Source organism: Pocillopora verrucosa, chromosome 10 (assembly GCF_036669915.1).
Source record: "Pocillopora verrucosa isolate sample1 chromosome 10, ASM3666991v2, whole genome shotgun sequence".
Lineage (NCBI taxonomy): Eukaryota > Metazoa > Cnidaria > Anthozoa > Scleractinia > Pocilloporidae > Pocillopora > Pocillopora verrucosa.
In genome coordinates, this window is record NC_089321.1 from 2159358 (window position 1) to 2172578 (window position 13221).

At 40.1% G+C, this 13221-nt stretch overlaps 3 protein-coding genes across 3 annotated transcripts; all 3 read left to right on the top strand.

Annotated features, from left to right (window-relative positions):
• Positions 1-1438: 1438 nt before the first annotated feature.
• LOC131791191 (mesoderm posterior protein 1-like) lies at positions 1439-1879 on the top strand. The gene has a single exon (XM_066173526.1). It carries the CDS (start codon positions 1439-1441, stop codon positions 1877-1879), a length of 441 nt encoding a protein of 146 aa, XP_066029623.1.
• A 5470-nt stretch (positions 1880-7349) lies between these two features.
• LOC131791177 (uncharacterized) lies at positions 7350-9392 on the top strand. The gene has a single exon (XM_059108498.2). The coding sequence runs from the start codon at positions 7660-7662 to the stop codon at positions 8890-8892; it is 1233 nt and encodes a 410-aa protein (XP_058964481.2). The 5' UTR covers positions 7350-7659; the 3' UTR covers positions 8893-9392.
• A 1360-nt stretch (positions 9393-10752) lies between these two features.
• On the top strand, positions 10753-12577 carry LOC131791200 (uncharacterized). The gene has a single exon (XM_059108531.2). It carries the CDS (start codon positions 10862-10864, stop codon positions 12092-12094), a length of 1233 nt encoding a protein of 410 aa, XP_058964514.2. The 5' UTR covers positions 10753-10861; the 3' UTR covers positions 12095-12577.
• Positions 12578-13221: the final 644 nt, after the last annotated feature.

Here is a 13221-nt window from a genome sequence, read left to right on the forward strand (position 1 = left end):
TGAATGAAATTCATAAACAGCAAAGTAGGATTAAAGACCTGTGAGAGAGTGCGAATCCTTGCCCTCTGTTTTTCCGACAGCCACGTTTTAATCCCTCACCTGCTCTCGTTCAGACATTCATTCACGCTCGTTTGCCTAACCGTCTATGACGAGGACAGTGTAGAGGTTGCCGGTAACAGTTCTACCCAGTAATGATGCAAATTCTTCGATGGACTATTTTTAGAGAGCGTCAGTTATTATGCAATAGCCTAAAGTAATTTGCCAACAGCTTAATTGTAAAGGATTGGTTACCGCATGAAAGGAAGGTGATAAATAATCATGTCCCATGCATATTTGATCGGAGGCAGATGCTCAAATTGGAGTCGATGGACACAGTACCTCGTGTTCATAACTTCGACCATGATCAGAAGTGAGATAACCGTTTTATTTTGATAAAACACCAAGATAAAACAAACATCGCGTCAGGCTCCCCTAGGTAGCTTATTGTCTCATGGTAGAAGCCACATTGTGTAATGCTTAGTTCGGCGTAAAGAATTTCTTTATCTGAAGCCTAATTGCCGGGTGACCCTGGAGGCAAAACGTCTTAGAAACCTTCTAGTAGGAATGCTACCATGAACTTTTTCCCTTTAGAAACCTATTGTAACTTCATCTTAAGGCAGTAAAGATTTTGATATGCTATTCGTAACTTGGAAATACTCGGTGTTTCAACACTGCGCATTTGTCATTAGCGTGAATTAAATTGTCTTCATAGAGTTAAAATTTTTTCCAGGTCAGTAATTTGTTCTCGTTTACAAGTTTGATATCTTAGTTTATTAGTGACAGCAAGTGCTTTGTTTCGAAGTCTGCAGAGAGACAAAGATCTTGAAATGCCTTATGCGCATCTGAAAGGTTAAACAAAGAGTGGTAGAACAGCTTTTTCCGGCCACCTAGGTTGAAGCTTCTTTAGGAGCCAAAAAATGCTCCTCTCCTGCAGTGATTTTGTGCAATTATTGAAATAAATACGCTACATGATGTTGATCACTCTTTGTCTATGTGCTGGTCAGTTTGAAGCGACGGTTGATTGGAGAGCAAACCTCTAATTTATCCGTCGGGGTTTATTTGATTAAAGAGAAGTTGATTTCACAGTTGAAAACACGAGCGCCACTGCAACTTTATACGTTCAGGTAAACCTAACTCCGACTCGTTTAAATTGGCCCACTTCCCGTTTCCATTACATTCCAAGCGCTTCTTGGAAAGTTTTTCCTATTAGAACTGATCACACGATTGGATTTGTTCAACTAGTAGTCCCTGGTTAGCGCGCCAAAGAAAAGACTTTTGCTAACACGCGGAAGAGGAAGCCATATTTCAGTAAGCAGAGATCGGTCTAACGCTGTTGGTCAATATTACGAGAGTCTCGCCAATAATCCACACCGTAAGGCAAGAATTCTACTGACCAAACATGGCTGTTGAGAAGTTACAAGCGCAAAGCAAAGCAGGAGTAAATAGAAAGAAAAAACGGCGCAGAAAGCCGCGGCTTACTGGTCTGAGCAAGCAGAGACAGACAGCGAATGCTCGAGAACGTTCTCGGATGAGGAGTATCAGCGCCGCTATGTTAGAACTAAGGTATCACCTGCCTTCGTCCTTCGCTCCTAAAGAGAAGAAACTGTCCAAAATACAAACACTGCGCTTTGCAATCCGCTACATTGGAGACCTGTTTGAGGTGCTTCAGAAAGGCCAGGAGTCAGATAGTGAAACAAGCTTTGTTGAGAGTGAATCAAACACCGTGAGAGAGGGTCGGTTCAAAGCCGACAGTTATGATAGACGACAGCGTTTCAAGATTGAACGAGATAATCCGTCGTGTATGTATTTGAAAGAAGCCCTGTCTCAAACCTATCTGTAAAGTTCATAAATTTATAGAGGAGACCATGATTTATCAGTTTTATGAAATGAAGCATTTCACCGAATACCAAATAAGTGTTTACGTCATGATCATGATGGGTTTTTAATCGCGTGAAATAGGCAGGTTATTATCAGAGATAATCACTCTCACTTGAACCAATCTTAACTTAACACGTCCTTGACTTTTAATCAGATCTCAACAGTACTTCGTTCAGCGAACTTGACATAAAGAATCAAGCGTATATCGGACGCGAAGTCTGAAAACTGTCTTAAAGAAAGGTAAACGAAAACTTTGTTTCAACATTGCAATCAAGTTGCTTTCCTGATGAAAATCGAGGAGAATCAAATAGTGTTGTTTTAATTAGTAATTGATCTTTTTGGATTGGGAAGATATTTAGGTTGAATTAGTTTTCCGCCCTTTCGCGTGAGATGTCAACACTCCACATGCAACAGGAAATTACGTTTTTTCATCACACACTATTCGAGACGCTTGCCGTGTCGCGTGGAGAGCTACAGAATTTCTCGGCGTTTATCATATACATATACATATTCTTAAGATTTGATTAGCACGAAGGATCTACATACTTTGATATCTGTATATCTGTTACATTATGGATCAATAAAGTACGAAATTTTTTTGAAATAGATGGCATAGAATCATTGTTTCAGGTTAAGTGCCTCATGAAGTGTTCTCGAGAGACCTAGGAAACCACAATGCATTCTTTTCATAATACTACACTTGATAACTCCAGTTCAAAAGGGATTTCTGTAAACAGAAAAACGCTCCTGAGAACAGGGAGGTATCGGTGTAAAATATAAAAACTGTGAAATAGGTGAGACCACGTGAAATAAGCGTGTTTTTACATTTCTATTGTTTATCGTCAGCAAACTCGTTAGCACTTGGAAGGTTTTGTAAACACCGCGAATAATACATGGCCGCGATGCTTTAGTAATTGTTTGAAAGCTTCGCCTGCATGGGGTTCTATTCGTTTGAAACACAGAATTACGTATTTACCTATCTACGAGATAATCAATGCCTAGTCTGTTATCAGAATGTTTTATGTTAAAGATCTGACAAATTGTTTTATTGAGTGCGAAATCACAAGACAAGATAATGAGAGTTTAAAAGCTCAGGTCGGCGAAAATTGCGTAAACGCGGTTGATGTGTTGCTTATTAAAAGTTCATTAAACAAAACTTTAACGAAATAAACAGATGAGTAAATAACAGTTTCGCGAAACTCAATACACAAGTTTACCATTACCACCTGACTAAACAAAAGCTTTATTTCAACAACGGAGTTCTTTGTGAAGCCGCTGTTTTACCCCGAGGCTTGAAATTTTTCGTGCTGTGCTATTCTAGGCTTAAGTCGCGTGAAGGAGTCTTGATTTATAGCGGTGGTTTTTAGAGTTTTGACCTTGAATGAAGTCACGGGTATTGAAAAATGCCGCCGTCAAATGAAGAAAATTTTACAATCAACGATTATTTACGAGTTAATAACAATTATTTGAATCGTTGTTAGAGCCAACTTAAGTGATTAACGGCGTGTTGCAAGACAAAGGGACGCTTTTGTCGAAAAATGATGTTTAAAATTAGTGCTAACAATCCGAGCTCGACGCAAAAGTTTACCGACTTTAAACGAAGCGAAACCAGTAGGAATATGTCATGGCGACTCATCTATTTCACTAATGGGCAAACTAGTGAACATCTCGCTGTTCAAAGCCTTTTGATTCACTCCAGGCTCAGAGACACCCAGTGTCTATAGAAATTCTTTCAATGTTGTCATAAGGACACATCTAATTAACAACGTCTGAAAACGTGTAACTTGTTTGGAATTGTTCTCTGGTAGCAAAAGCGTGCCAACGTCTGTGGCGTGAGGTTTTATTGTGCGATTGAATTTGAAATACTAAAGACAAAACACTGGATTGGCTTTGTTTAAATTACGCCGGTAACGGCCTCTAAAGCCCACGTAACCCAGCAACATGTAATCATAACACGATTGTGGAATACTAAGGCTGTTGTTTAATGGAAGATTTCTTTAGTCTTTTATTTTACCAAACCCAAGGGTCATGGGAGCCACTTTATGGCTGGGAGACTTCGAAAGAATATAAAACTAGAGCATATAGTCATAACACGATTGCGGAAAACCAAGACTGCTGTCAGTAACTGAACCTTGTCCTGTTTTAACTTATGGGTCAAACCCAGCGAACGTGAAATCATTGTATGGCTACGAGACTTCTAAAGCACATACTACCTTACAGAATATAATCATATCACGATTGAGAAATACTAAGGCTGTTTTTTAAGTTATAGTTTCTTAACTCTTTTCTGATGAGTCAAACCCAGCGATCGTGAGAGCCGATTTATAGCCTGGAGACTTCTAAAGAACATGTAACCTTACAGTATATAACAATATATTCATATCACGATTGTGGCGAACCGAGACCGTTGTTTAAACTGATCTTTCTTCGGTGATAATGGCTCAAACCCAGCTGTCGTGCGAACCAATCTATGACAATAAGACATTGTGAGGTAAAGATTTTGAAGTCTGCAAAAGAGACTGCGTCACGTAGCTGCCGGAAATTATTAATATCCGGCCGTCTCAGTTGCAAAAATTGACATGATAATGCAATTTCTCGTGGACTGCATGCTATCAACTCCATATCAAGTTACGCCCAGGATATCGTCTAGTGGAATCCTTGAGTATGCCCCGTGAATACATTAAAAGATCCGCACGTATCGTACTAATCGTAAGAATCGACACACAACGATGACAACAGACAAACCCATGCATCCCTAATGAGATTCACGGATCGACGGCACGACCTGTGAATTCATTAGACGAATCGTGAATACGTTAGACAATCTGCTAGGATCGTACGAAGGGTACGAATCGACAAAGTCCACCATGACCTGAAAGACACTAGAACTAGAAGCCCGAAAGACTCTCAAGTGTTGAAAAAATTTTAAGTCTCCCTAATGACATTCAAGGATCGAAAGCACAACCTTACGACTCGTGAACAAATTAGACGACTCGTACGGATTGTTTCCTTACTCGGAACTGGTTAGATCAAATGACCACCACAAACCGTATAATATCAAGCTAAGCTTTAATAATTATTCGATCTAAAAGAAATACATTTATAATTCGCAATTAGAACAAACGCAAATCATGTCTTTATCTTGTAACTAAATTGCAAAATTTCAATGTAAACTTACTTCTGTGGCGGGTCGTTACAACAGTCTCACTTTACGGGTTAGCAGATTCTCCAGGTAAGCGGATTTAGAGACAGAAAAACGATAACAAAATAACTTCTTCCTCACTTCGATTCTGCTGAAAAACTGACTTGAAACATAATTACCTAACGCTTTTAAGTCAATCTATTGAATTAATGTCAATCACGATTCTTGTCATCGAATAAATCTGTCAACAAGAGGCAACGCCTATCTATTAAACGAAACACGGATCGTACGACTTATGAATACATATTACGATCCGCACGGATCGATAACTCAGTTTTACGACTCGTGACTCATTTACAAGCCGTATATGGGACAATCTTCCTCATTGGTAGTCAATTTTTTATAGCCCACCTGCAAACTCTGTTAGAGACGACTAGTCTCCCCCCAGTTCTTACTGTAAACCACGTGTTCCCCCCAAACACCCCCCCCCCCCCTCCTCCCAGACTTTAACAATGGTGCATTTTTCACCAAAATCCATCAGCCGGGACCTGGGACGAATGCATTACAATTTCGATCCCAGTCTCTTTACAGGCTATTTTTTATCGTAAGGTGATATAGAGATCAGTTTAGTGCAAGCAAAAAGCTTGATGGTTCCGTCGTGGAAAAAAAAAAGAAGGGGAAACACAGAAAGCTGCTACTAATAAAACAAAAAACTTGTTGTGAAATGTCTGTTCTTTGCGCTCCAATGATGTCCTCAGTTTATAATTTTTGGGTTTCCTCCTTCCGTGAGATATTTCCTCATTTTACTGACCTGTATTTGACACTTCCTTGGGATGGTTCTTAGAATTGTGGTTGTTTAGAAGAAACTATTTGCGACCTAGATCCACAGGAAAATCTACCGCACAGCCTGCGAAGCAGTTATACTTTTTTATTATTTTGTAACCGCACCTTTCACTTGGGTATCCCAGATAGCTTTGCACTGTGTCCCCGCCGAGGGGACACACACCAGTGCTTCGCTGAAATATACTCTATGTTTGAGACGTGCGGACACGCTAAGATATACAGATTAATTGTGTAGCTCTGCTACACAGAAACCCCTTTTTCACTTTCACGGAGATACCAGTGAGGTAATAAATTTACCAACATTGCCTTATAAAGTTTGGGACTTTGTTTCACCGTCGTGTTAGTTAGCAGTGTCCAAGAGGCTACAATTTTGTGGTAAATTATTGCTAAATCAATATAATCCATACAAAATGTTGCTTTGAATTTTGGAATATCGAACTTGGGAGACAGCGGAGGAGATATTTGTGAGTGAAAATGATGTGATAAACGATATTAAATTATAGATAGAGTAAAATACATTTACTTAAATGAAACTGAGAAGTACGAGGAAAGAAGAACACCGGTGGTATGTTTCTTCACACTTTCTGTACTTTGCATTCGAAAAAAACTTCCATAACTTCTCGGAACTCGGTTGGTGATCGAGAGGAAACTTCTATAGAACCGGAAATAACTTAAGAGAAATAGGAAGGTGGGAGTTTGAGTTACCATAGATAGAATTCCACGTTACTTAATCCTTTTATTCCCATGAGTGACCAAGACACAATTTCTCCTTATAATATCAATAAAATATCAACCAGATAAGTGATGAGAATAAAGAAAAATATCAATTTGGGGATAATTTGTTGATCTAATACTAAATTCTCTGTACTAACATTATAAGAATTGTATGGTTTACAATAAAGAGAATTACGAATTTGATCTGGGAGTTAAAGGGTTAAGTAGCTCCGCCCTTTTCCCACCGATTGACAACTAAGAGGGGAACTATGATAACAAAAATTTTCCGCTTCCGTTTCCATTTGCGTTATTTAATTTTCTTTCTTTTTCAACTAGGTGGGAAACTATGACGACAACAAAATTTTTCCGCTTCCGTTGCCATTTGCGTTATTTTATTTTCTTTCTTTTTTTATGAGTGGGTAGTGACAAGGTCTTGAACTTTGCTCGCCGTTGCGTGAGTTAGCAGTGTCCACAAGGCACTTGGCTTCAATTTGTTTAATCAACATGAAGGGAATCAGTATTGATATCATTTTTATTGACGTTGTCTCTCTTGGGAATGCTGAGTCAGCCACAAAACATCCTTTAATTGATTCCATAGAACAGTTTAATGGATATTTTAAAATACCGCATTTAGCCATAACTCAGTCCGATGTTTTGGAGTATCGATGACAACTATTCAATTTTTTTTTTGTGGCTTCGTCATTATATGCGGGGCCGTTCAGCTCATACGATAATCTCTAAGATGTTACTCTGAATTTTAGGAGACACTTGAGGATATATTTACGTTGCGTCACCGCAAATACCTGAAACCGAATATGATAAAATACTTCGAATCAAAGATAGAAAGTGGATAGAATAGCAGCAAGTGTAAGAATGTATTGCGTGAGGTTTTGAGTAACAGGAAGTCGACTGAACATTCGCGAAGGCGCTCTAAATTCCCCACTTAGGTGGCTCCGCCTTTTTCCTCCCAATTGGCTACAAACATATAAACGAACATAATCAACAAGTATTCCCAATGACGAGGATTCCTGTCGTTGCCTGTCATGGACACTGTTTATAGTGAAAGTGGTTCGACTGAAGACCAGAAATCAAGCCATGTCCGGCCGGAAAATTCTACTATCGAAACCGAAAGAGGACCTTTGAGTGCTGGCCTCCGTGAGACAAGAACAAAACAGATCTTCAAAGTAATGCAATATTTGGGTCTTGTTCAGGGAGAAAGATGGAGAAAATTCGGGCTCATTTTTATTCTGGTGATTGTTGTTATAACATGGATGCCACCAACTTTTCTAGCGATCTGCGTACAGAAAAACCCAACTATGTCCTCACCAAGTGGCTTACCGACCATCTTGTTACTCTCGGGCCTTGCTCTATCGCATCATTTCGGAGCCTATTACGGGTTCAAGCATCGTAAAAGACTGGAAAGGAACATAAGTTTGGCCATCGAGCGAGCGAATTTCTGCCGAACATGCCTGATCGTGATCGTGACGTTTGTAATGTTGACTTTGTCGTATCTCGTTCTTTTGATCTACTTGTATGTCACGCAGTCGATTCGCCCCATTCCGTGGCTTCAGATTGGCTTTATCTATTTCCTTGGGTATATTTACAGCGGTGCAATAGGTGTAGCAATGAATCTAGCTTTTAGTGCATCGTGCGCCGCCGTCAAAATCAGGATCACCGACTTCCAGGACAAGTTCGAAAACTGGTCCGAGGGACTTCGGGAGGCTCTTGTCGAGTATCAAAAACTCTGCGATTTCATGAACGAAGAAATCGAATCAATCAAATGGTGGCTATTGGCTAATATCGTCACTTTTATTGTCAACTGGCTGGTCAATTTTCAATTGTGGCAGATTCTAGGGGGCGAAGATCATGGTGATGTGGTGAGGTTAGTGTTTTACAACTGTTCGTGGAGCCAGCCTCTTCCTGCACCGAAGTTGCTCCTTAATAACGGACTCATCACTGGCTGCGAGGTGCTTTTCTCCTGTCTGGTCTTCTTCTTCTTCATGTCGCCACTCTACTGGGCTGCCACGGTAACCATCCAGTGCAACAAGTTCCGCGAATGGGTCAGCCGCACTATAGTACAAACAGATGAGAGACCTCTCGGGAATTTCAATGTCGAGTCGCTAGATTTCTTCATCAACCGGGTGCAGATGGCAAATTATTTTGCTTTCAGACTATTCGGGATTAATGTTACCAAGGTGCTTTTATCGGTGACAGGTTTAATGACCACTGTGCAGGTTGTACTAGGTATCGTGACGAAAAAACTGCTACCCTCTTAGCACTTGAGCGGTGCAACTTGAAGTGTTTGTTAAACACGCAATATAGATGAAGGTTAAACGTTTGTACCTGTGTGAACGTTGTAATGGTAAATGAGATGCTTTCCGGAAGTCGTAACGACTTTGTGTAACAGGAATTACAAACAACCACTAAAGTCAATTGAGTCAGTATAACCGATTTTTTTGTTAAAGCTCAAAACAAAATTTTAAAAACAAAAGGATACCTGTAATTTAAGAAGATTCTTCTTCGTAAATTCTCGAGTTTTCCTTTTCGCTTCTTTTTTTTTCCTTTCATTGATTTCTATGAACGTTTTAATTTTCCGCGAAAACCATGCATGACAGCAGTCGTTTCTTATGTTTTCCTAAGACATTTTGCTGGAGAAATTGACGCGTAGCTGCCCAAAATCGAAATAATTGCGCATGCCTGATGTTTGACCGCTGACATATATACAAAATAGCTACCAATATAAAAAATAAAACTGGATCACTGGATCATTTTGCAATTGAGTCTATTCATTGTGAATTACTAGCTGCCCAGCCCAATATGTAATCTTTATGAATGGAAAACCATATTTATTGCAATTTAAATATGCTTGATGAACTCAGCCAAGCGCATTATTAATATTGTGTACCACTCAAACACTAAAACATTGGGTCTTCAAGCTTAGAAAATTATTCATCTTTTCAACTGAAAACGGTAAAAAAAATTTGGGAGCAGTCTTAATTTTTCGCCTGAGTAGGGTGGAGTCCGGGGATTTCTTTTTATTTGGGGGGGGGGGGTCACATTGGTTCAGGGGGAACAGAGGGGCATCAGTAGTCGTTTTACGGAATTTAAAGGGAGGGGGCTGTAGAAAACTGACTTCTGATGAAGAGGATAATTAGAATACAGCAGAGCCTGGTGAGGGGATCAGGTAAATCTTATTGTGACACATCCATAATCCTCGTCGCCTTCATCCCTGCCCCCCCCCCTGCCCCCCTCAGAAGATAAATAATGACCGGTCCCCTCTATTTGTGAATATTCGACTGAGAAACAACTCCCAGCTTGACTGTGGTCTGTGATGATGAATTCCGCCCAAGTTGTCAAAACCTCTGTCAGCGATATACAGTTTTGGTTATTAGTCACCGATATACAGTCTTGGTTCTCAGTCACCGATATACAGTCTTGGTTCCGTTTGGAGCTGCATTTATGTGTATGTATATTTGTATGTCATTCCTTTTTTATTTGTACCGATGTATCATAATTACAAATTGGCAAAGTAAAAAATAAAAACATCCTTTAATTGACTTCACAGAACAGCTTAACGGATATTTTAAAATACGACATTTAGCAATAACTCAGTCCAATGTTTTGGAGCATCGGTGACAACTGTTCAATTTCTTTTTTTTTTTTATTGTGGCCTCGTCATTATATGCAGGACCTTTCAGATAATCTCTAAGATGTTATTCTGAATTTTGGGAGACACTTCAGGTGATTTTTACGTTAGGATATTTGCGTCACCGCAAATACCTGCAGCCGAATATGATAAAACACATTGTATCAAAGATAAAGTGAAATACTAAAATTAAAATAAAGACAAAAATTAACTGAAAAGCAACACGGTTAGTTAATTCGCATTTTTTCTGTATTTTGAATAAGAAAAAGAAGCTTCCTTAACTTTACAGAGCTCGTTTAATGATGGAGAGCAAAATACTTTAGAACGGAAATAACCGGAAGACAATTGGAAAGAGGGAAGTTGAGTTACTGTGGATAGAATAGCAGCAAATGTATGACACGTATTGCGTGAGGGTTTGAGTAACCGGAAGTCGACTGAAATCCGTGAAAGCGCTCTAGAAATTCCCCGCTTATGTGGCTCCGCCTTTTGCCTCCCGATTGGCCACAAAAACGGATTTTTACCGTTTCTGCTTCCGTTTCCCCTTGTCTATTGAACATATAAACGAACATAATCAGCAAGTATTTCTGTCGTTGCCTGTCATGGACACTGTTTGTAGTGAAAGTGGTTCGACTGAAGACCAGAAGTTAAACCATGTCCTACCAGAAAAATTTTCTATCGAAACCGAAAGAGGACCTTTGAGTGCTGGCCTCCGTGAGACAAGAACAAAACAGATCTTCAAAGTAATGCAGTATTTGGGTCTTGTTCAAGGAGACAGATGGAGAAAATTCGGGCGCATTTTTATTCTGGTGATTGTTGTTATAACATGGATGCCACCAACTTTTCTGGCGATCTGCGTACAGAAAAACCCAATTATGTCCTCACCAAGTGGCTTACCGACAATTTTGTTGCTCTTGGGCCTTGCTCTATCGCATCACTTCGGAGCCTATTACGGGTTCAAGCATCGTAAAAGACTGAGAAGGAACATAAGTTTGGCCATCGAACGAGCGAATTTCTGCCGAACATGCCTGATCGTGATCGTGACGTTTGCAATGTTGACTTTGTCGTATCTCTTTCTTTTAATCCACTTGTATGTCACGCAGTCGATTCGCCCCATTCCGTGGCTTCAGATTGGCTTTATCTATTTCCTTGGGTATATTTACTGCGGTGCAATAGGTGTAGCAATGAACTTAGCTTTTAGTGCATCGTGCACCGCTGTCAAAATCAGGATCATCGACCTCCAGGACAAGTTGAAAAACTGGTCTGAAGGACTTCGAGAGGCTCTTATCGAGTATCACGAACTCTGCGATTTCATGAACGAAGAAATCGAATCAATCAAATGGTGGCTATTGGCTAATATCGTCACTTTTATTGTCAACTGGCTGGTCAATTTTCAATTGTGGCAAATTCTGGGAGGCGAAGGTCAAGGTGATGTGATGAGGTTAGTGTTTTACAACTGTTCGTGGAGCCAGCCTCTTCCTGCGCCGAAGTTGCTCCTTATGAACGGACTCATCACTGGCTGTGAGGTGCTTTTCTCCTGTCTAGTCTTCTTCTTCTTCATGTCGCCACTCTACTGGGCTGCTACGGTAACCTTGCAGTGCAACAGGTTCCGCGAATGGGTCAACCGCACTATAATACAAACAGATGAGAGACCTCTCGGGAATTTCAATGTCGAGTCGCTAGATTTCTTCATCAACCGGGTGCAGATGGCTAGTTATTTTGCTTTCAGACTATTTGGGATTAATGTTACTAAGGCGCTTTTATCGGTGACAGGTTTAATGACCACTGTGAAGGTTGTACTAGGTATCGTGACGAAAAAACTGCTGCCCTCTTAGCACTTGAGCGGTGCAACTTGAAGAGTCTGTTAAACACGCAATATAGACGAAGGTCAAACGTTTGTGCCTGTGTGAACGTTGTAATGGTAAATGAGATGCTTTCCGGAAGTCGTAACGACTTTGTGTAACAGGAATTACAAACAACCTCTTAAGTCAATTGAGTCAGTATAATTTTTTTTTTTAAAGCTCAAAACAAAATTTTAAAAACAAAAGGATACCCGTAATTTAAGAAGATTCGTCTTCGTAAATTCTCGAGTTTTCCTTTTCCCTTCTTTTTTTTCCTTTCATTGATTTCTATGAACATTTCAATTTTTCCGCGAAAACTATGCATGACAGCAGTCGTTTCTTATGTTTTGCTAAGAAATTTTGCGAGATGAATTGACGCTTAGCTGCCCAAAATTGAACTGATTGCGCATACCTAATGTTTGACCGCCGACATATACATATACATAAACAAAATAGCCACCAGTATAAAAAATAAAACTGGATCACTGGATCATTTTGCAATTGAGTCTATTTATTGTGAATTACTAGCTGCCCACCCCAATATGTAACCTCACTCAAACACTAAAACATTGGGTCTTCAAGCTTAGAAAATTATTCATCTTTCAACTGAAAACGGTAAAAAAAATTTGGGAGCAGTCTTAATTTTTCGCCTGAGTAGGGTGGAGTCCGGGGATTTCCTTTTTGTTTGGGGGGGGGGGCGTCATATGGCTTCAGGGGAACAGAGGGACATCAGTAGTCGTTTTACGGAATTTAAAGGGAGAGGGCTGTAGAAAATTGACTTCTGATGAAGAGGATCATTAGAATACAGCAGAGCCTGGTGAGGGGATCAGGTAAATCTTATTGTGACACATCCATAATCCTCGTCGCTTTCACCCCTGCCCCCCCCCACCCCCCCTGCCCCCCTCAGAAGATAAATAATGACTGGTCTACTCTATTTGTGAACATTCGACTGAGAAACAACCCCCAGCTTGACTGTGGTCTGTGATGATGAATTCCGCCCAAGTTGTCTGTCACCGATATACAGTCTTGGTTATCAGTCACCAATATACAGTCTTGGTTATCAGTCACCAATATACAGTCTTGGTTATCAGTCACCAATATACAGTCTTGGTTATCAGTCA